Here is a 22,641-nt window from a genome sequence, read left to right as displayed (position 1 = left end):
GAGGAAGATATTTACTCTCCCACCCTGAGCCTTGTGGCATGAAGGTAGAACTTATTAATCATTTTTGGAAAAGGACTATATCAAGCCCATACTAAAGATGGAGAAATGAGATGTTATAGCACACCAGATTTAAAGAACCCCAGTAATGAGTCCCAAAACCCGAATATCCGTTAGCATTTCAGCACCTCCAGTTCCCTCGTCTCAAAGTCAATGGGTTTTTAATGGATTTTTGGTTATTTTGGTTTAGTAAGCCTTAAATAAGGTCTGTAGTTACTCAAAGCTTAAGAGGCTTTCCCATTTTGTTCTACAACATAAAATACATCAGTAAATACTTCACTGAGAATCTGAAGCTTTCTGTGTCTTAAAAAAAAGACGGTTGCTAACAATTGCAAATGAGACTATAGAACGTCATCACGCTGAACCGCGCTGAACACGGCTTTACAGCCTTGTTGTAGCGATGCAACTTCAGTGTAGTTCCTTTTAGCCTAGCATTACCTTTTTACCTATGGCAACTGCATTTAGGCTTCAAAAATCCTGAAAGTGCTGTTACTTGTGAAGATTATCTTGCTAAACAAAATGTGTAAGTATCATCAACATTTGTTTACCACAGATCGTATTTCCCTCAATAATCAAAAATCCAATGGAAAAAACCCAAAGGCTTTTGGACGAGGGAACCAGGGTAACGTTAGCTACTGGGTTGGCCCACAGAAAAAAAATGGCTATTAGTGACGTCAAAAGTCAGCCGAAATGCAATTATATATGCACACTTTTACTGTATGTGCAGTTGTCTCCCCAAACTGGTAGGGCTTTAACGATATATTGATCTGGAACTTTATATCAATTAAACAATCAACGATCCAGTGAAATAGATGCAAAATGAAAACACTGATATATCTTATCTTCATGAGACACCTGTGTCACTATTTCCATACAAGCACTCCCTAAACATTTTAAACCGTGCTAATGGCCTCACACCAGGGAGATAATGGTAAGCATCCAAGAAAAAGACAATAAGGATATTTCCTGGTATCGTCTCATATTAATCACAGACCTCTGAATTGATTAAAAATCATATTGTGACATGCTTTGTTCAAAGGATCAAAATAAAATCATCTTGTGATGAACTCGTGACCTACACTGCAACAAGTGAGCAAAGTCTGATTTGGACCACAAATAAATACCAAGGCCAATGTATTCTCTCCATCCTTTCCTATTCTTAAGATTAAATGGAGGAAATTTAAATTAGGCTGCATATTTGTTGTAAAATATTTGTTTTGTGCAAAATGGTTGGACACTTGGCCCTTACCTCTTGTCTCTTAACCCTCTGTGCCAGTGGTATCCCTGAGTTTTGCCTTTTGAGTGTAGGATATGTGTCATGCTCTTTTTAGGTCTTGGTATTAGAGAGGAGGTTGTATCTTCAAGTCTGACTGGTTTTAATGGCACCTGGAAATTGCTTGATGTCTTCCCAGATACACATTTGTCACCTTTGCAGCAGTATGTTTACCCAACGTTGCCATTCTGTTTCTTCATAGTTTCATTATTATTATTACTTTCTTTTCTGTGCATACATCTATTGCATGCCTATCTGTCCTGAAGGAGTAATCTCTCCTCTTGTTGTTTTCTTTTCCCTGCAGTTTTTCTTTTTTTTTCTTTGTTCTGAGGACAGATTGTGTCCTATGTTGTACAGACTAAAAAAAAAGGTTTAAGGCAAATTTCTTTTAGCTGGTAAAACCTTTGGGCAATCTTTCAGGAAACAAGTTTAATTTTGCATTGAAATTTGTGCTACAGTTGTGAAAGGGTTTTACAATGGGTTTCTTGGACCAGTTAAAATCTTAAACACCACTAGTCAATAGCAGGGTTTCATGCAACACCAAATATGCTTTCATGTGTTTAATTCTGCAAGAGCACTAAACCACACCAGACCAGCAGGCATATGAAACAATGTCTAAAATGCCCCCTGGGAGGGATTACCTATCTCTATGGAGACACCAAGTTCCTGTTTAATGATGTGTCAAAGCACAAAAGCTTGACTGCTCATAGCTGACGGTTCCCAAGTAAAACTTTCTCCTCTACACTGATGACAAAGACATTGGAAATAATCTACTTGCCCAACTGTAATCATTGGAAACGTTTGGTCTTGTTTTCATTTATATCAGTACAAATAATTTCTGTGAATAACAACTTCCCAACAATAAAGTCCTCCTCCACTCAAAAATGTGTTTTTCTCATGTTTATGTCCTCTAAAATGAATGTCCTAGACTATACTAACTTTTATCAGTGCAAGGTGTGTCAACAGTTTTCACATTGCCCTACTGAAGGGGACAATGTCTGTGCACTTCCCTAAAATCTAAGATTCAATGTGACTAATACATAAGCCAATTGCTTTTTAAAATGAAACACATGCCGGCAGAGGAACAGACTTCAACGACTGCACAGAAGGCATATTTTGCATAAGCATAGTGAAGGTTTGACAGCAAACATGGTTTCCAAGGTTTCCCCACACATTCATGTATTTGCGGTGTCCCGCCACAATATCAACAGCTGGCGCCACATATTGATTTTCTATTTCTGGAGAAGAACCATGCATTAGGTGCACTGTTGATACATATAACATTCAGTCATTTATTGCACCACACTCTTGGAGCACAGAGTGGTACTCTGGGCACAGACAGAGCAGCAGAACGCCAGGCGCAGTGAAAGTGAAACCATTCATTGCGCTGGCCTCTGCAGCAGCTGCTCTCCTCATCTATCGATCTGATCAGGTCTGATCGCATAAACAGATCCACCATCAAACCCCACAACTCAAACTCCACAAACTGCTGCTGAAGAAAAAAAGGACTCATGAAGAGTTCTGTGAGCGGACAGTTACACAGTTACAGTTTAACAAACTGATACAGTAAATTGCTTGATTTTTACTATGAGTGTATTTCAATAATTCTCAGGAATTATGGAGCAATGTTTTTTATAGTGCCTCAATTTTCAGATTTGAAGTAATTTTAAGGTAGAGATGTGGGACTTTTACGTTGTAATATTTCAAAATTTCTACAATAAAAATGCTTGAATTTTGTGTCTGTAGTTAGAGATGTCCTCACTGAGATGTACAAGTCAGTGTCAGGAATTGTTTATTTCCAGAAACCAAAGAAAAACCACAAAGAATTAAGACATTCCCCCCCAGTCTAGTGGCATTTGCTTTTTTAATTTGTGAGATGAAATTAGTTGGGCTAAAGTATTTCTGACTTTTTTGAAATTTCACACTTCGCAAAGTCATCCACAGGGCCTGATTGGACCCTTTGGCTGCAGTTTTTGCCCATGTGCCATATGTTTGACACCCCTGCCTTAATGGTTCTGAAGTTAAGAATAATTTTTGAGAACTACTCAGATAATAAACTAAACTGTTCAAGAAGCAAAGGAATAACCCAGGGAGCAAGTTCCAAGAGAAACATGGCACAACTCTATTGTATGTAAAACAACATGACTGTGAGGGCATGCACATATTTTGGGAATTTCACTGGTCAAGGCTGAGTTGTAATGGCTGTTCTGAAGTAACAAGTGTTGATTTTTAACCAGTAGACACCACAGGCAGGGATTACCTTCTATCAGACTAAATATACACATCTCCTTCCCTGCTGTCTGTTGGTCTGCATACCGCTATCTGTAATTTTCAGACAAAGGGGTGGGGGTGGAGGGAGGGGGTCACAGACAGCTGACGCACCGGAGCGGAGAGCTGCGCGTTTCAGTGCGCATCTTCATTCCTGTTTGCAGGACGAAAGGTGCGCACAATGTCTGTCTTGCCATGCTCGGAAATATTTCTTCCACTCGACTCATATCTGACTTTAAGCGACTTTTTCTTCTGTCGCTAACGACGGATTTTGTGCTTCACAAGCCGCAGATTTAGTGATATTAAAGTCGGTGCGCTACAACTGAGGAGAAAATGTAAATTTGTTAGGACTACAAGACTACGGATGACTTATTCCGTTCATTCATTCATTCATTACAATCTCCCACGCCGGTGAAGATTATGGATGTAAGGACAGAAAAATTGTATGGCATTATTACATGTTAAGCGGTGGAGTTTAAACGTACTTTTCCTCCCTGTGAAGTTGTTTCAGCTCCCAGATGATGGACGGTGGACACTCGTCAAGGACTTTCACACCTGACTGTGCAGCTTTTGCCAAAACATGAAAGGAGAAACATGTTTTGTCTGATGAAATCTCGGAGTTTATCAGACACCAGCGGGGCTATGGGGATCAGACATGGGACACGTATCCAACATCAGTCCAAACCAATCTCTAAAATATACTTTTTTATTCTGCTGCTGCTCATTTTCACACCGAGAGTGGATTCATCGTGGTGGTGAGTTAAATCTTTGACGATTTGATTTTTTAATTTGCAATCTCAATTTAATTATATGATCAACATCTGCCAAACTAATATGCTAAGTGAAGCAGAGCGTTTTGATGCAAAACATGACTAAAACAAAGCCTGTATTTTAAGCTCAAGTTTGCCATTTACTTTATTTTTTTCCTTTGTTAGGTATTAATGCTATTCTTGATTTGCAATCACGATTTATTCATTTATCAGATAAACATCTGTAAAATTAATAGGCTTAGTGTGGAAAGAAAGTCTTGTCTAAAACAAAACCTGTATTTTAATCTCAAGTTTACCGTTTACTTTCATTTTTTCCTTTGTCAGGTGTTGATGATATTTTTAATTTATAATCAAGATTTATGTATTAATTAGATAAATATCTGTCAAACTTTAAGCTTAAATGACAGAAAAAAGTTTAGATGTAAACACAACTAAAACTAAATCTTAAATTTACAGTCAAGTTTACTATTGACTTTCATTGTTTCCTTTCTTAGGTCGTGATATTTTTCATTCAAAATTACAATTTATTTATTAATTAGATAAACATCTATAAAGCGAAAAGGCTGAGTGACGTAGAAAGAAAGTTTTGATGCAAACATGACTAAAACAAAACCTAAATTTTACCCTCAAGTTTACCATTTATTTTCTTTTTTTCCTGTGTCAGGTATAAAGATGAAAACTTCTCCTTTACAAAATGCAAAAAAAAAAACAAAATTAAGGAGGTAAAGGTTTTTCACTTATTTGACAAACATAATCTAAAACTGTCATCCTGATAAAGGCATTCTGTTGCTTTTTTTGCCAACAAATCTACAAAATAATCAACTTATAAAACATCTAGTCCAATAAACGGTTAAAATGTAACACTATTTTTTTTTTATCTCTGAGGGGGAATTTTTGTACTATTTTCCTCAAAAACATCAATGCAAAATGAGATGTTGGGCACAGATATGTGTGTCATCATGTGTTTATGAAGATTAATGGTGTTGGAGGGAATCTCCCCTATCCATCCATCTTGCCCAGAGCAAGTGGCAGGTGCAGGCGCTGGTGCATGAATAAATGCCCCTTGATGATTTCTCTTGAGGTTTTAAATGCTCAGAGGAGAGAAAAAAAACATGGAGGGGTGTAAGCCTCCCCCTCCTTATCCCACCCACCTGATATAGTTGTTCTCATGTGTCAGGTCACACTTACAGATATTGTATTTGATGTGCACTTTATATTTAACCAACCACAGTGATGCAGATCTTTGAATTATGGCCCTGGCTGCACCCATAACAATAAGCCTCTGTTTTAAGGATGGATTTAGATTTTAAAATGCACCGTTTGCAAATAATGTTATGAATGGTAATTTCCCAAGAGAGCCAAAAGCATATGTTATCCTATTTTCCATTGTGCAATTCCTTTGCTGTCTTATGCAAATATGTTAGGAAAAAAATGATTAAATCACAGAGAAATTCCAGAGAAGCAGAGAGACAAAGAGCAGGAAAGGTTTGGAAGCCTTGTGTCCACATGATTAATACTTAGTCAATCCTGGTTTATATTGTTAGGGCCTATTTTTAACCATTGCAATAATTTAGATGAGCACCGTGTGTCTTGCAGCGGAGGACCCCCTTCCCTCGCTCTCTTTCTATGTGTGTGTCCTCTTGGAGACAGTCAGGGGTCTTTTGGCACAGCCGGTATGTACAATACACAATAAACACAAGTAGTGCTTCTGCTCTGCTTTATTGCTCAGGCAGATAGTCGCAGTTAAGAACGGGACTGGGACAGCCATAACGGGAGTGGAAACTGCCCGCTACGCCCGTTTCTGTCTCGGTGGCCAGGCGACACAAATGTGGCTGCGATTAGGGACTATAATGATATCCGGATGGAGAGTGGAGCGTGCAGGCTTAGAGAGGGAGGGAGGAGAGGGGGTTGGAGGGGGGTTGCGTTTGCATGTGGTCGATCTGTGAGCCTGGGAGGGAAGGCCTGAGCGGTCACTTGCACTGTAGATGACTGTCCTCATGTCCTGTTGATAAGAGGCCCCCCAGTGTCACAATGCCACCAGCATGTGATCCACCCTTTTAAGAGTTGCTACAAAGTGAGGGATTATGTCTGAATAGAGCAGGAAGCAAAGGCCTGTCACAGGGACAGAGGTGCTTTTCACTGAACGTGAGGAATTTAATAATCTCTTCTACGTCCTGAATATTTGAGTCTCAAGTAGACAATAGGATGTGAGGAAAAATAGAGTCAGTTTTAGAAATCAAATCAATCATCAGCCAAGAAGATTGGCTGATACAGAAGATAGATACACTCTCTTGTCTGTAGGGCAGGGTATCAGTACTCGACACCTTTAAGATATCCACTGAAATGACCCAGTGCTGAGTGGTACTGAACCTTCTCCAGTAAAACAATACCTGCATTTGATACTTTTTGTATCCAGATCTAAACAAGACTATTTCTATGGTTTTGTTCACAGCCAATCACCTGAAGCGTTCCACGATTTAATGCAACATGTATTTGGCCCTCAATTGCAGCAGCTACGATCAATACAGTCTGTGGTGTGGTGAGGTGGAGTCGGTAGTTCAGTATGCTGAGGTGCCATCAAAATGTTCGAAAGTATGGAGGCATTTTAAGCAACTGAATGGTATCTGTATCACATTACGGATACTGGTATCGGAATTTTTTAAACAAAACACAGCTCCTCTTGTCTGCATGGCAAACATGAGGCTGCAAACAGCAGCCAGCTAACTTAGCTTAGCATAAAAACTACCAACATCTGTAAAGGTCACTTACACTTTCAATCGTGTTTGTTTAATGTGTTCAAAAACCAAAGTGTACAAACAAATTCACCATAAATGGATTTCCGTTTTGGCTTTAGCACAGATTAAACAAATGACGAATGATGTTTTAATTGGTGAGCTCTGGAATAAGCACATTCCCCCAAACTTTTCATTTAAAGGGTAATCCAGTGATTTAGTACTGCACTTCCATTAGGTTGTAGGACATGAAAGACTGATTCAAGTAGCATCAAAGCAGCAGAGACTGATTTTTTTAGTCCTTATAAAGGCATCAAACTCCAAAATTGCTGGATACAACATGACCCATAATGCAACTTTTAAGCGTTGTAAGACCCTCCCTGCCTGGGAAACATTCACATTTTTCAAACTCCACAGCCAAAGTTGGCAATATGGACTTTCTGTTATAAAATTGTAGTCCTTCCTTTCATATTGTTCAGATCATAATCACAAGCAGAAAAAACAGTCACACAAACATCCATGGGTATTTCTGAGAGGAACACTATCTCTCGCTTGGTAAACTGTAAATGGACAATAATTAGACAACCCGCTCTACTGCCACATTTGGAGACAAGTATTACTAAAGGGTAAACAAACCAGTGGCCAAATAGCTGCAAAGCCATCATTGCTGACAGTTACACTTAAATACAATCAAATATAAACACCTTATACAGTTTATTTAGCTATTTAAAGTGAGGTAGATGGTTTGGTTGTATCTGGATTTACCGGTAATGGACCTCCACCAATACATAACACAAAAAATGAGGTAATTTAGGCTTATTACTGGTGTGAATAAAAAGTGAGCTACAGGGTGACCATCTTGCAATAATGCTTGAAAACTCTTACATGCCATTATGTTAACACTGTGTGAATGCCACATAAGACCAAGCTAAAATAACTATGATGGCATTATTATGACATCAGAATTTTCTCACTTGACACAGCTCCTCTAGAACCACTGGAGACAATAATCTATACAACTTCACACAGGCTAGCATGCTGTCCAGTATGATGAATAAACATTGTGTGTTAAAGTGCCCCTTTAATCATGGTCACTACTGTGTCTGCAGGTACATCGGAGCGCTGGGTGCTCGGGTGATCTGTGACAACATTCCCGGCCTGGTGAACAAGCAGCGGCAGCTGTGCCAGCGGCACCCGGACCTGATGCAGTCCATCGGTGAGGGAGCCAAAGAGTGGATCAAAGAGTGCCAGCACCAGTTCAGACACCACCGCTGGAACTGCAGCACGCTGGACCGGGACCACACTGTGTTTGGCAGGGTGATGCTGCGAAGTGAGTCTGCACATGTGTGACTGGGACTTCTATCTGTGAGGTTCATTTGCGTGACAGTGGTTGTTTATGTCAGTGACACTCGAGTTAATCAACCTCGTAAATGTCTCCGCTGTTACCAGATAAGCAGAAAATTAATAGGTGTCTTATTAAATCAACTTTGCCCTGGAATACAAACAAAAAGAGAAAGTGTTGTGTTTCTTTTTAACTTTCTCTGGAATGAGGGAAGATTAGGAAAGTGGATGTTCTCCGAAAACAAGTAGCAGATCGAGAGATCCACACTGGTGATGTATAAACAGTAATAGGAGATGTAAATATTTGGGTAGATGTTTCTGGCAGCCAGACGAAGCTTTACTCCCTGACATATCGCCTGTGTTCTGCTTCATTGCGTGAGCAGGAATGAGAACAGGAGGTGGGTGGGAAAGCCAGACCAAATAACCCCCAAAATCTCCTCTTGTCTGAAATGAAAACACAGCCCAGTGACTGAGAAAGCTGCCATCTGTGAAAATTAAAAGGTGAAAGGAGAGTCGACTGGACTGTGATGTTATAGCTGACATGCTGCTACCTCTGTCTGGACCATCCGCCATAAATGGTCTGATTTCTGAGCTCCTGCTGTCTGGAAAATATTAGAGAAAGGCTGCCTTACTGAGCAGTAACACGGTGAACCTAGGCAACAGCTCCATTCTTATGAAAGAAAGAAACAAAACCAGTAACAGCGTCCAAAAATATTTCCAAACTTTCAAAGGAAAAGCGGCAGAAAAAAATGCTAACATTTTTCCATTGAAAAATGCAACATTATTTTCTCAAGTGTTTCATTCCAACACTTCTCTTTCTGTGCATCCAGGCAGCCGCGAGGCAGCGTTTGTGTACGCCATTTCTTCAGCAGGAGTGGTCTACGCCATCACCAGGGCCTGCAGCCAGGGGGAGCTAAAGATCTGCAACTGCGATGGCCAAAAGAGAGGGCGAGCTAGCGATGACAGGGGTGCTTTTGACTGGGGTGGATGCAGCGACAACATCAATTATGGCATCAAATTTGCCAAGGCATTTGTAGATGCTCGAGAGAGGATGGTTAAAGATGCTCGTGCTCTGATGAACCTGCACAACAACCGGTGCGGTCGGATGGTGAGCAGCAGCGTTTAAGTTGATAAATTAGCATCACTCTGTGTTGCTGTTGAGAGACTTATTTCTATACGTATATTCCTGTGTCTATAAGAGACTATAAAATACAAGAGCAAATTTTAACACAATATACCTCATACTGAATAGGCACAATCAATTATTTACAGAACATTTTCTTTCAAGCATGCTATGGTGTACTGTGAGATTATTTTGTACTGTTTCTATCAAGTATCACTTTGCCGTTCCTTTAATACTTTGGTTTGTTTTAAACCACTGCACAGAGGGCAGTCTTGCAAATGATACTTTAGCATTAAAGTCATAGAAATAATCTTGTATTTCACTAGCTTTTTTTCCAGAGCTTTCCATCAGATGGAGTGGGAGTATCAAAGTTTACAGTATATATAGAGAGCTAGAGTTACAAATCACTGCGCTTAAGATACGTGGTTTAAACCTCCAGAAAAAAGGCTCATAAGTTGTACCTGAGTTTTGCATCAATGTGATACACAACATTTATTTGTTAGGTATTTATTTTATTGGATAAGAAAAAAATACACATCCCTACCAGGTCACTTTATTGTATATTGATTAGGGCTGCAACTAATGATCATTGTCATAATTGCCAATTAATTAATTTTCAATTAACCAATTAGTCATGTGATCGATAAAACCCCAGAAAACAATGAACTATATTGTCTCTCAAAAATGTATTTGAATTTCCTGTTTTGGCAGACTTACCACTCGATTAGGATGTTATCAGCCCATCAAACGTGTGTTATTTGTGGTTATAAACCATATTAGATATGGACAAGGAGTGGCCCTCTACATCTACTGGTAGGTTCGGAAGGCCAGTGTGAGCCCACCCAGTGGCCTTTACCAGTTTGTAAGTTGCACTTTCACATTCTTTAGGTTCAGGCTTCAGAAACAACTTGCTTAGATTTAGAGAAAGATTGTGGTTGGGTGTAAATATTGGTTTCATATGAGTCTCAAACCCTTGTCTCCTGGGTGAGAGCCCTTACTAGCAGAAAGATTCATTTCATGGACTGATAGATGCCTTTCCAATCTAATAGTAGGTGTGACGGGCCCCTACTAACCCAGGTCTATGATGCTTATGCACTAAACATCTTAACTTAAAAGCTATGCAGTGATTTTCACAAGAAGCTAGAGAACTTGTAAAATTGTCATTTTTACTTGAATAAGGCCTCAAACAATTAAGCAATTACCAAAATAGTTCCTGATTAGATTTTGATTGACGTGTCCAATCTCAATTGAATTTCCAGAAAATGTAGCATTTAACAACTTCTTATGCAACTTATACTGCAGTATAAAAGTAAATATACCATGACAGACATTTAATCTACGGTTCGTAGTTCACCAGTGATCTCAAGTGTGGTACTGTTCAAGTTACCAACCTGACGAAAGAGAGTAAGGGTAGAATATTCTTCTGGTTTCTTGCAAAATCAACACTCAACAGGCACAAAATAAGATAAAAAACTTCTAACACCATCTAACACCAAACATTATGAATCTGATTTTATCAGTAGATTAAGTTTGAGACACAACACACCTTCCTAACACATACAGGGTAGGCTGTTTCAGAAAGTCTCTAGAGGACCATAACTTAAAAGTTAACTCAAGTCAGAGTCAGCAGTGCTGATCACACCTGCATCATGCCATGGGCAACATTAACACCCTGTCACCTTTGACCTCTGCTCTAGGCAGTGAAGCGCTTTATGAAGCTGGAGTGCAAGTGTCACGGGGTCAGCGGCTCCTGTTCTCTGAGGACCTGCTGGCTAGCAATGTCAGACTTCAGGCGAACCGGGGACTACCTTCGCAAGAAGTACAACACAGCCATTGAGGTGACCATGAACCAGGACGGGACAGGCTTTATGGTGGCTGACAAGGACTTCAAAGGAAGCACCAAGAATGAGTTAGTTTATGTCGAGAACTCTCCAGATTACTGTCTCACGGACCGCGCAGCAGGTGAGTGAATTAATGAAGATTCGGTTTTGTAATCGAGAAGTATGATTATTTTCATGTTCAATATGAGCTGCTACACCATTTTAAGTGGAATTCAAATTTTTGTTCTTCATCTTTAGTAAAGTAAGTTCAGCTATAGTTAAACTATAATACTACTTTGAAGTGGATTATATTGCTTATTAATAGTGTTCTGTTTTATTACAATGCTACTCTAAGTGGATTTGAGAGCAATTTATGAAGACATATTTTAGTTTGTTTACTTCGTTATTTTGTTGAAAAACAAATGCTGCATTAAATGAAATTGATAAGAGCCATGGTAAAAACATTTTTAGCTTTTAGTTTGTTATTTTGTAAAAATAAATAAATATAAATAAATAAAATAAAAACATTTTTCTTATATTGCATTGCAGAGCAGTTAAACTGTCAGGCATATACTCTAGATGTATGTTAATAACATAGTACTTAAACATTGCATTGTGCAGCTGTATTATCCAGGTAAATACAAGTATCAGATTGTGACTCGGCATCGGCAGATATATATCAATATCAAGTGACTCGGATCGGGAGCAAAAAACTTGATTGGAACATCACTACTTGTCTAATTTCAGACTAAAAACAACTAATTTCTCTGAATAAAACAGGATGTCCCTGGTAAAGTCCTTGTTATGAACAGTTTTAATTTTCCACTCTGCGTTGTGTTTGGTAAAGATGTCCCAGAGTCAACCCATTCCAGGCTAAAAGAAAAAGCTTAATTGGGACATCCCTGGAATAATTCATAATTAAGACATGTTCCTACTGTATATTTTATTCAGGTATTATACCAGCGAAACACTGTCAGTCTACATTCTAAGATTTACTGACGCATTTTTGTGCGAAATAGTTTATATAATAATTTTTAAAATTAAATATTTGCAACGCAAAATTTCCAATTTTCATTTTAAAGAATAAGTATTAGAATTAGTATTTAGTTTGTCCAATAGATGGTCTGAGAGTCAGAGACTTGTCCGCTGAAGGCTTGCATTTTTTTCACAGCTTAACATTCAATGATTTGACCTTTAACATCTCCATCTATTCTCAGTGTTTGCTTGTTAAGCTCTGTCTCTTTCCTCCAGTCCAGCCCCTGCAATAGAGCATGAGGACTCTGTTAATAGGCTAGGTAAGATAGCCTAGTGGAGGGGACATAATGGCACAACTGGATTGTCCCACTCCTCCCTGCTGTTAGCTTGGTTGCTGTGTGGTAATGAAGGTGTGTTCACTCAAAGGAAAGGCAGTCTTTCCTTGTTAAAAGGTGATCTTAAGAGGAACTTATGACCCTCCCCACCACTAATCTCCATTGTATAGGAATTTATAGCCTAAGGATACATGCAGGCTTATTTTTCAAATCCTTCCTTTGGTCAGTGTTAGGCTCCACTCCTTCGAGCCTGAGGGGAATATCTGCTCTTATCCTCTTTTCTTTACTTCAGGGATGCTCTGTTATTGGATGTGGCATCTGATCTTAGGCTAAGATTTTACACCTGAGTACATGGACACCTTTGTGTTTGTGCCTGAGACTATACTGTTAGGGTAAGCCAATACTCTGCCAAAGAGTGTGGGAAAAGTGATATTTTGCTTTCAAAATATTCACTGGTGTGCAGAGGTGGTCAACTGCCAACATTAGCAGCTCTACAGTGTTTAATGTTTGGAAGATCTCCAATATGGAATTTAGTTCAGCTGGTAGGTGACCAGAGTTACTGTATGTACAATGGGAAAGGTGGCTTCTAATGCTTTTAAAGCTACACTATCAATAAATGTATTTTCTCTGGATAATGTGTAATCTGAAAAAGGGTAACTCATAGTCAGACGTATCACCCAACCCTCTTGTCCCCCTCAGCTCTACAGAGCCTTGTAGTCAGGATCCAAAATTAACACCTGCCAAGCACCAAATGTGGGTAGATGTTTTGTCTGGCCAGTAAGCGTCGCAAGGCCACACAGGCAGGTAAATGTTTATACCAAAATAGTCATGTAATTAAACTTTCCTGAAAGTCTGTGCACATTTTGGTGTCATTTAGGGGCGCCGGTGGTGCACAATCTAAACGTCTCAAGTGCTTCTTGTTTTGCAGCACTGTTTACCATACAGACAGCTTATTAGCTAAACTATCATTTGCTGCTGCTCTGCAGCTAGCTAGCATTGCACGTATACTTATGAAGATTGTGGAATATTAATATGGAGACCCCATTGTTTGTTTTCCCTTTTACACCAGCAACACAAATGCATTAGCTCCACATCATCCATTCTTTATTTTCACAATACAAGCACTAGACATATACACTGCATCACTGCTGACCAAAGGGAACTTATTCACATGCTGAGGCTGTGGTGATGAGTACACTATTAACCTAATTAGATATTAGATTTTGGTTTTATAGCTCATATACTCAGTTCACCAACCTCATTTCAAGCAGAAGCATGGATCTGTTTTCAGCCAAAGGATCAGGTTATCCAACTATAGCAATATCTACTGAATAAAAGCAGACAGACAAAGTTGCCAATAAAAAAGTCTTTGAAGGGGCTCTGTGAAATTCAGAGCTGTTTGTAATATGGAGGTGGCTGAGCTGGCAGCCAGCAACTAACAATGCAAACTCCATAAACAGTGCTTAACAACAGCAACAGTGCTGACAGAGCCAAGGGTGTTAACCACGCGAGGAACCTGAGGGTGGGCGCTACACCTCCACAACAACCCCATGCCCCTATTAAGCAGTAACCGTATGAGCACAGAGCAAAGTGACAGCGATGAGCTAGCCTGTGGGAAACATACACATGCAACTGGAGGGTCTTACAACAACAAACCACAAAAAAAGCTCAGATTACCACACATTAAGGTATGCCTTATGCTCTGCTCAGGATGCCATCACTCCACTATGTATTTACACAGCGAACAGTGGCTTGCTGTTACTTTAAGGAAGATAAGTGTTGTAAAACTTTTAGGTGACATAGGGAAAATTTTGCTTCCCTTGGATGATGAGTCCTAAAAATGGGACATCCATAGACTTTCAGTTATGAGCATGTAGATTTTTGAGGCTAGAACCTTATGTTCCTTATGTTGGTTATGTACAGTCTTTAGTCTACGGCTGTTCTCGGTCTTTACAATAGCACGTTTTTTAACAGCAGATCGCATACATTTTTTTTATGCAGACACTAGGTATCAACAAAAGTCAGACTGTACTGTGTTAACTTGCTGTGAGCTGTAAATTCACCACTTCTTCATCTTATGGTGGGGTCTCTGTCTCTCCCTCCATGCAACTGCAACATGTCTGCAGCTGCAAAGAGTAGCATGAAAGTCAGAAGCACTCACTCTGCAGCAAAATCTGGGGACCAAAACATCCCCAGAAGTACACTGCACAGAGACAAAAACACTGCTTAACTTGAAGCAATCTTCGTTGACTGAGGTACTCCGACTGATGCTTTCGAGCCTCCGACTTTCAAGGGGCAGCTCTAAAAAATTACACATCTTTTATTCATTAAAAACTACATAACTGCACTTATTTATGGGTTAGGAGCTGGCTAAGCTATTAGGTAAGGTTGTCATCATAGTTTCTCTTGTTAAAGGTTCTTTAAAAATCACCATTTTTATTATGAAACAAAATAAACATTAAATTTTAATGGATAATTAAATTATCCATTAATTATGGAGAACTAGTAAAGTGCAGGCGATATACAACAACATTTCTGTGAACCAAATATAATGTTTCACTGAGCTAAAAGAAAACTGATTTGCAACGCATGTCTTTACAGGCTCCTTGGGAACAGCAGGCAGAGTGTGCAACAAGTCCTCAAGAGGCACGGACGGCTGCGAGGTCATGTGCTGTGGGAGGGGTTACGACACCATGCGTGTCAAACGTGTCACCAAGTGCGAGTGCAAGTTCAAGTGGTGCTGTGCTGTGGAGTGCAAAGACTGCGAGGATGTGGTGGACGTTCACACCTGCAAGCCCCACAAGCGACCTGATTGGCTGGACATAACTTAACAAGGAGACCTGACCAATCGCAAGTCACCACTGAATCAATAACCTGCGCACTAATGACTGTATTTTATTATGGAATATATAATATGGATCTCTTAACTGTAATACCTCTGGCTTTTGATCCTTTGACACTTCCTGAAGCAGAGACTTCACTGCTAAACTGGAAATTAGGCCCAGTTACTGACCGTGTGCTGCTTTACTAAGTGTTTCTAAGAATTTGTTGAGCTTTTTTTAAGACGAACTTTGAATCTTTGATACAAAATGGCGTAAGATTACATTATTCTGTTGTAAATGCTACCTTGTTTGACGCAGAGATATTAGGAAATGTATGTATAATATTTAGCCTGAAGAGAGAGATAAAGAAAGGACGATGGAGAAAACTTTTGAGATATTGTAAAAACACTGACATTGTATCATTTGAAATGATAATGTTATTGTGCAGTACCTCAACAAAACAACTAAAATACAAAAACAGTTGCTGATAATGAGTGCAACTCTAATGAATGGACAAAAAGTTGGCAGGAGCTTGTGAAAAAGTTCTCATTCAAAGATCAGACAATCACATTGTGAACCGAAAGGACGAGCGAACAGAAGAACAAGGAAGGACTTTTATTTGAAGTGTCCACACGTGGTGCAGGGCTTAATTTTGGCAGTGTCGGGAGAAAAGGACACATTAAACAGGAAAAAACTAAGCTTCATATGGACTATTTTACATTTTTCATACATCATCCCATGTTTGACTATCTGTAATTCGTCTAAAAAATTCTGTTTTGTCTCATTGAGAACTTTTATCATTTCTACCTCTGAATGCTTTTGTTTCCATGTTTTGTTTCAATGCTACACTAAAGCTTCAAGCAATTAGCCTTAGTCCGTGTTCAGACATGTAACAGCACTGCATAAATACACACCCCTCATCATTTCAATTAGGATACTGATCAAAACATGTAGTATAAAACAGTTTCTGCAATACAAGGCACTGTGAAGGCCAATAAAAAGACATGCAGGTGCACAATGTTGGAGTCATAATATTACAAACTTCTGTGCAATGATTTGGTGTCTGATGAACCTTCAAACTCATGGATTTGTTACTTAAACTGCTTACTAAACAACATGCCTCCACCAGAAGATGATCTCGATCCGAACACCCAGTCAGCCATACCTGCAGCCTTTGTTGTTTGCCAAAATTTACCTACTTACAGTTTCTCTTGGTCACAGAAGTAAGATGGCAGTAGTCGCTGATGCTCACACATGCCACATCAAGTTAAGACACTGTGCTTAAGTTCTTGATTGGATGTAATTTTTTATTTTGTCTCTGGAAAAAAGAACATCGCTACATCCTGGATCAACCCAGTAGCCAAAAGAAACTGTTGGCAGTGTACATTTTCGCAAACTCTGGATATGTTACACTTGTACATTTCATTGGTATAGGTGAGGGGAAGGTGGATGGCGTGACATCTAGGCAAGACAGCTGCCAAACTGCAGACCACCGCAGACTGTTAGAGAACAACAAAGAACAACACTGGTTGTTTTGCTGTGTTTCCAGTGGGACTTGTGCCACTGAAAGTGGTTAATTTTTAGCAAGACATTGCTGCATTTCCAGCAGCAATTGTGACACAAAAAAAAACAGGAATTTTAAAATGTGATATTTTCCCATCCATAACCATATGGGTTTCCTAAACATAACCACATGTTAACCACAACGTTGTTGAAAGTAGAGTTTCAGCATATCCAATACATAATAATGGATAAATGTTACATATCCGTGGTTTGCAGAAATGTACAATGCTAACATTTATTCTGGCATTTGGGTTGCCTGCATTAATGCTATTCTAAGTTCAAGTTAGCTTTTAAAGCTATGGATTACTGAAGGAGAGACACATTTAATTAATTTTAAGATGAATTGGACCCAGTGCTCCCCTTTGGATCACTAGGAGCTTTATGTGCCAGTAAATGTGTTTTGTTTTCTCTCTGTGCTGTTTTGTCTCAGTTGGTGACCTGAAACTATATATTTAAAAAAAAAAAATCTAAATTAAAGTTCATGTTATCAGTAACTTGTGGTGGTACGTGGAGCTAATTCTTAATTAGCCTCACTGTCAATACTGCCAGCTTTAATACAGCTGTTTATGCTGCTAATAAGATACTGCTACTTTCCTCAGACTAGAAAGCCTTAGAATGTACATTAAAAACATTTATATGCTGCTATATTGTCATAGATCTTAACTAAAAGTGAACAGTAAGATATGCACTGTAAAGCTGAATATCCTAATTATACAGTAACATTTTAAAACACAAAGTGTATCTTTATGAGAGCTTGAATCTGTTTGATTGCCTCATACCATTTTCAAACAGTAATTGGACTCTGTCTTCAGTTTACGCTCCTCAGTGGTAGGTTGTATTTAAAGGTTTTAAGTGCAAATTTTCTCACCAGTTGGTCTTCATTGCAAAGGCCAACAAAGCATGTTTCTTCTGTCATCATATTGTGACAGAACACTTTTACAATGCAATCTTATGCAACTGTGCTTTCAGTCCTCCGTGCGCATACTCACTGGCTCTGACTGGTTTGTGAGAAGTGAAGTATTTCATAAAGCTGGGCCAAGACATTGCAGAAAGAGCAGTGAAGTAGCTACAGACCCCTGAATTTGACTTTTCAACATCTGGTAATGCAGCCAGACATCATGCTAGGCCATTGGAGACAAAATCCTCACAGGGGTTTATAGATCTAAATGAATCTGACAACAAGCTGTGGATGCTAAGAGTCAACACATTTTTTCAAGTCCACGTAATGAGGAGCGGAGCCAAAGCAAAGTGCTTTGAACAAGGCCAAATGACACACCATGTCAAACGTTCACAAGTCAAAGGTTAATTGCAAACAAAAGGGCTGGTTTTGAATGTAAATGAAGGGCAAGTTGGTGGTGTTTTTCTAAAAGATTAGAAAGGTGAGAGCTGTTCACATACGGACCTGGGCCTGTGCTGTTCTGGCCCTCACAATTCACAAGACTATTCCTTTTTTCTACTGAGTGTGGTACTGCGTTGCACTTGCAATTTCAGTCCGTTACAAACGTGTAACATTTTATTCATAAATGCACATTGGAAACTACTGTGCCTGGACTGATCTGTACAAAGGCTAGGGGATATGGAGAAAATCAGTTTCCACCAGAAAATACCAGAGTGGACTCACATGGACTTGCATCACACTTGAGTCACAAATTTGAAAACTTTTGACTTAACAAAATTAAAAAAGAGTTGCAATTCAATTTGGACTTCAACAACAATGACTCCTGAGGTCTTAGACTTGAGCCTTTTGACTTCACAATATTTGATACCCTCACCCAGGCCAAAAAATGAAAAGGTATGTTTAAAAGTGTGCCACAAATCAATTCATTTCCTGATTTAATTGACGTTAACACTTTTCAGTCCAAACAAGTCAACACTTAATTCCCTAGATTCATTTTCTTTGAATCTATCTGACAGCATCCAGTTGCAGGAAACAAACACGAAGAACTAACCTACATCACTGAGTGCCAGCTGGGAAAAAAATAAAAACAAATAAGTTAGAACGGCTAGAAAAATCACTTTAGTTTAATGCAGCCTTTAAAATCAGAACAAGCAACACCTATGATACTGATAAAAGACGATATCTAGTCTCATATGGTGATACTGATACAACATTCATATATTCGCCAGCCCTAATCTGTACTATGGATTTAGATTAGTTAAGGGGGGAATGTCGTTGTTTTTGTGCATGACTTCATTTGCGTCTATTCACTCCATTCACAATAATAGTTTAAAAGATTTCATTTTTAGATGTACTGCAGATAAATATCAGCCAACAAAAAAAATGATGTTTTTACCTGTAACTGATACAATTAATTTTTGACTGTTCAATTAAGGCTAATGCCACACTTCCACGTCTGAATCAATCTTTTCCTTGGTCAGCGTTCAGTGCAACAGTGTCCTACTTTGTATAACTGTCTAGGGAGGTATTTCCACCTCTGAAATGCAGGTCCCAAAATACCTTACAGGCTCTATATTAAACCTTGTTTATCCCCACCCCCGGTCACTCCTATTAGAGGTCTTCCGTTCTCTTACAGCTTGTATGGTTGCCTGTGTTTTCAGCCCTGATTCAGTTATGGCAGGGAGAGGATAAAGATAATGCAACCCACCATGTTGGTGTTTAAAAGTTCAGTAGGCTCAATGTCAGGTAATTCCAGAGTATATTTTCCAGCAGCGTAACTGGACTGGCAGATGGCAGGCGTAGCAACAGAATTAACATCACAAGACACCTCTAAGGTATAAAAGTAACATCATCTTTAAGCAATTTTAACACCGAAGGACTTTTGTAAATTTTTGTTGAGCAATTAGCTAAGCTGTATACACAGAGAGTACATTAATAACACTGTGCTGATCTTTAAATCTGTCATAGTATCCATGCCGCTTTGTTCCCCACAATGTGTGATCCAGTTGAACTCTGTAAAAATAACAGGAGTGACATCGCAGGCATTCTCTACCATCATAGTGATATCAAACGGGCATCTCAATGTAACAACATTTCAGAGCTAAAATTGGCCCGGGGGAGAGACTAGCCGTGTGGTCCACACGGATGTTTCACATTCAGGAAAACCAGGAGAGAGAAATGTTGTAATCCATGTTCACAAATGGTAATGAGTCAAAAACAATTTGGTGTTGTGTCAGTCTCATATTAAACATGTTTAATATTCTCCTTGAACTTGTCTGACTAGTCCAAAACACATCTAATCACATGATTAATATCTATGATGTACAGCAATATGGGAAATATGTTGATATGTGCACATTGTGAAATTGTTGCTCTCTAGACTATTTTAGAAAAGTGTTGAAAATCTGTCCCTGTAGTTTCCCTGTTTTTCTTGGAATAGAGGATGCTCCCAATGACCCTATCAGCAGTAATTAAGAGCTTTATGTAGACATGAAATTGGACTTGATTATAGCTGCTATTGTATTTACTGTCCTTGCCAAGTGACATCATTTGTTACTGGGAGAATCCAGCTGTAAATCTCACATGCAGCATGTTTCTATAAGCACTGACAAAGGAAAAGACTCCCACAAACTAAAGATTAACTCTGTAAACTACCTTTACAGCATATCCCAAGACCATTGTATGCATCTAGCTGATACTTATGTCCCCAGTGAGATACAATAAATGAGCATATTGGGGTTCACCTCAAATCTTCAAATGTATAATCCTAAAATCCATTCAACCAACTCTCAAGCAGTGGATTTATCATATGAATACAGATAGTAAACTGATATTTCACAACTGATCTGCACAACAGAGACAAAGAGTGGTGATAAATACTTCTCCTAAAAGGTATATTACATACAGAGACACCAACCATTATATTAAATCTATTTTACATACGCCACGTGGCTTCTTTCTTCACCACAGACCATTAGGGAATGAACTATCTTGCAAACTGAGGCGAGTCAAGCCACCAACAACCCACCTGATGTGCAGCAGCACATTCAGACAAGCTAGACAAGCTACACATATTAAACTGACAAAAAATGAATGGCAAGAGCATCTTCTGAAATGTCAAACACACACACAGATAACCAAACACTACAGTATGTGGATAAAACATTATGGATTTATTATTTATTGGCTTTATCATAATTATATTCAAAATTATGTTACAGAAAAAAAAAAATTTATATTTATTATTTTTATTTCAATTTAGCACTTTTAACAAGTCATTTCCTGTTTTAGTTCTTTTACTTTTTTGATAATTTCAGTTAATTTTATTAGAATTTTTTGCTAATTTCTTGCTAAAAATTTGGGTCATTACTTGTTAAATTGCTCATGGCCTTCAGCCCATGTTTTTCAACAAAATCATGCCAATATGCTCAGTTTTTAAAGGGTTAATGTGAAAACCTTATGGGTAATAAACCATATTCTGCATCTGACATAATGTTTACGACAAAACCACGTTGAATTCACTATGAAGCTTTCTGTATATGACACAGAAACAACGTGTGCAAGGAAACAGTTACATGTTTGCCTTCCCAAAGCCAATATGTAAAAACATCATGCTCTACATCTCAGAGAGACAAGAAAAAATGCCACAGGACAGATCAGCCCATACAGTGACACTAAAAACACTGGGAAAAAATGAGTTTTTACAACAAAATAAAAGCATCATAATTGACTGTGTCAGACAACAAACACAAAGTAGGCCCACAGGTACACGCAGGTAGCATCAAAGCAAAAATTAGCAAAACAACCAATCTGAAGGGAAACAACAGGACAGCCAGCAGCAGCAGAGCCAAACACAGACACAGTGGAGCAAACACATCACAGATTATTAGCATATTAGCAGAGGCAACACTTACCTTAGTAAGGTGAAGAGGCGTACACACCTTGGGAAAGAGTTGCCATAGTCCCAAACAGTTAGCTAACACCGCGACGGGTTAACAGCTTCCCGCCTGAAGTGGCGTTTGACTGATAGATGAATTACAGCAGGAGCAGCACAAAGCCATCTTTACCCAATAACTAGACTTGACTGTGAGCTGGCGAGCTTCGTAGTGAAATGCTACATCAACACACGTAGATTCATAAGTGTAGTTAGCTAACGGGCACGGTGAGGAGCGGCAGGTCGGTAGTTTTAACGGTTGCGCAGCGCGCAGACTGTTTAACGAGCCCGCCCGATCTTGATTTGTGTTCCGCCGGAAGACTAGGTCACATGACCAGAGGGGTCACATTACAGTAAAGTTTTTTGTTTGTTTTTTTATTTATTTTATTTACCGAACATACAAAAAACATCAGGTAAAAGATACACGACAGGTGAAAAAAATAATATATCTGAAAGAAACGGGTATAAATGGCAAAAACAAGACAGACAAATAAGCAGATGACAAAATAAATAGGTAGATAACACAAAAAATAACATATAACAAAAAAGATAACACGGGTACAAACATGTAAATAGAAAACCGCAATCGGTCATAACAGCTTGACACTTTTTTTTGTTTGTTTTTGATAGGCTGTGAAGGAAACTGAGTGTCTTAATGAGAGCTTTCAGTTCCAAGAGAAAAAATACAAACTTATAACTTAGAGAATTTGTGTTTGTACCTGCAAAAATA

At 38.9% G+C, this 22,641-nt stretch overlaps 2 protein-coding genes across 3 annotated transcripts in view; one reads left to right on the top strand and one right to left on the bottom strand.

Annotated features, from left to right (window-relative positions):
• LOC121951744 (A-type voltage-gated potassium channel KCND3-like) overlaps positions 1-22,174 on the bottom strand; it is a 166,822-nt gene extending 144,648 nt beyond the window's left edge. Inside the window, exon 1 of the mRNA XM_088088675.1 lies at positions 21,892-22,174. The gene's annotated coding sequence lies outside the window, so the exon portion shown is untranslated. The remainder of the gene's footprint in view (positions 1-21,891) is intronic.
• Positions 3,733-20,248, top strand: LOC121949524 (protein Wnt-2b-A-like). Of its 2 annotated transcripts, XM_088088668.1 has the most exons (6): positions 3,733-4,024; positions 4,101-4,353; positions 8,210-8,430; positions 9,272-9,549; positions 11,262-11,526; positions 15,296-20,248. In XM_088088668.1, exons 2-6 carry the CDS (start codon positions 4,193-4,195, stop codon positions 15,523-15,525), a joined length of 1,155 nt encoding a protein of 384 aa, XP_087944794.1. In that variant the 5' UTR covers positions 3,733-4,024; positions 4,101-4,192; the 3' UTR covers positions 15,526-20,248. The 2 variants fall into 2 exon arrangements, with proteins under 2 accessions (XP_087944794.1, XP_042351177.1); XM_042495243.2 differs by having other exon boundaries at positions 3,733-4,353.
• Positions 22,175-22,641: the final 467 nt, after the last annotated feature.

Source organism: Plectropomus leopardus, chromosome 2, assembly GCF_026936395.1.
Source record: "Plectropomus leopardus strain MGB_pleo_1.0 chromosome 2, ASM2693639v1, whole genome shotgun sequence".
In the NCBI taxonomy this organism is placed as follows: domain Eukaryota; kingdom Metazoa; phylum Chordata; class Actinopteri; order Perciformes; family Serranidae; genus Plectropomus; species Plectropomus leopardus.
The sequence above is the reverse complement of the archived record's forward strand: the minus strand, read 5'-3'. Positions and strand labels throughout refer to the sequence as shown.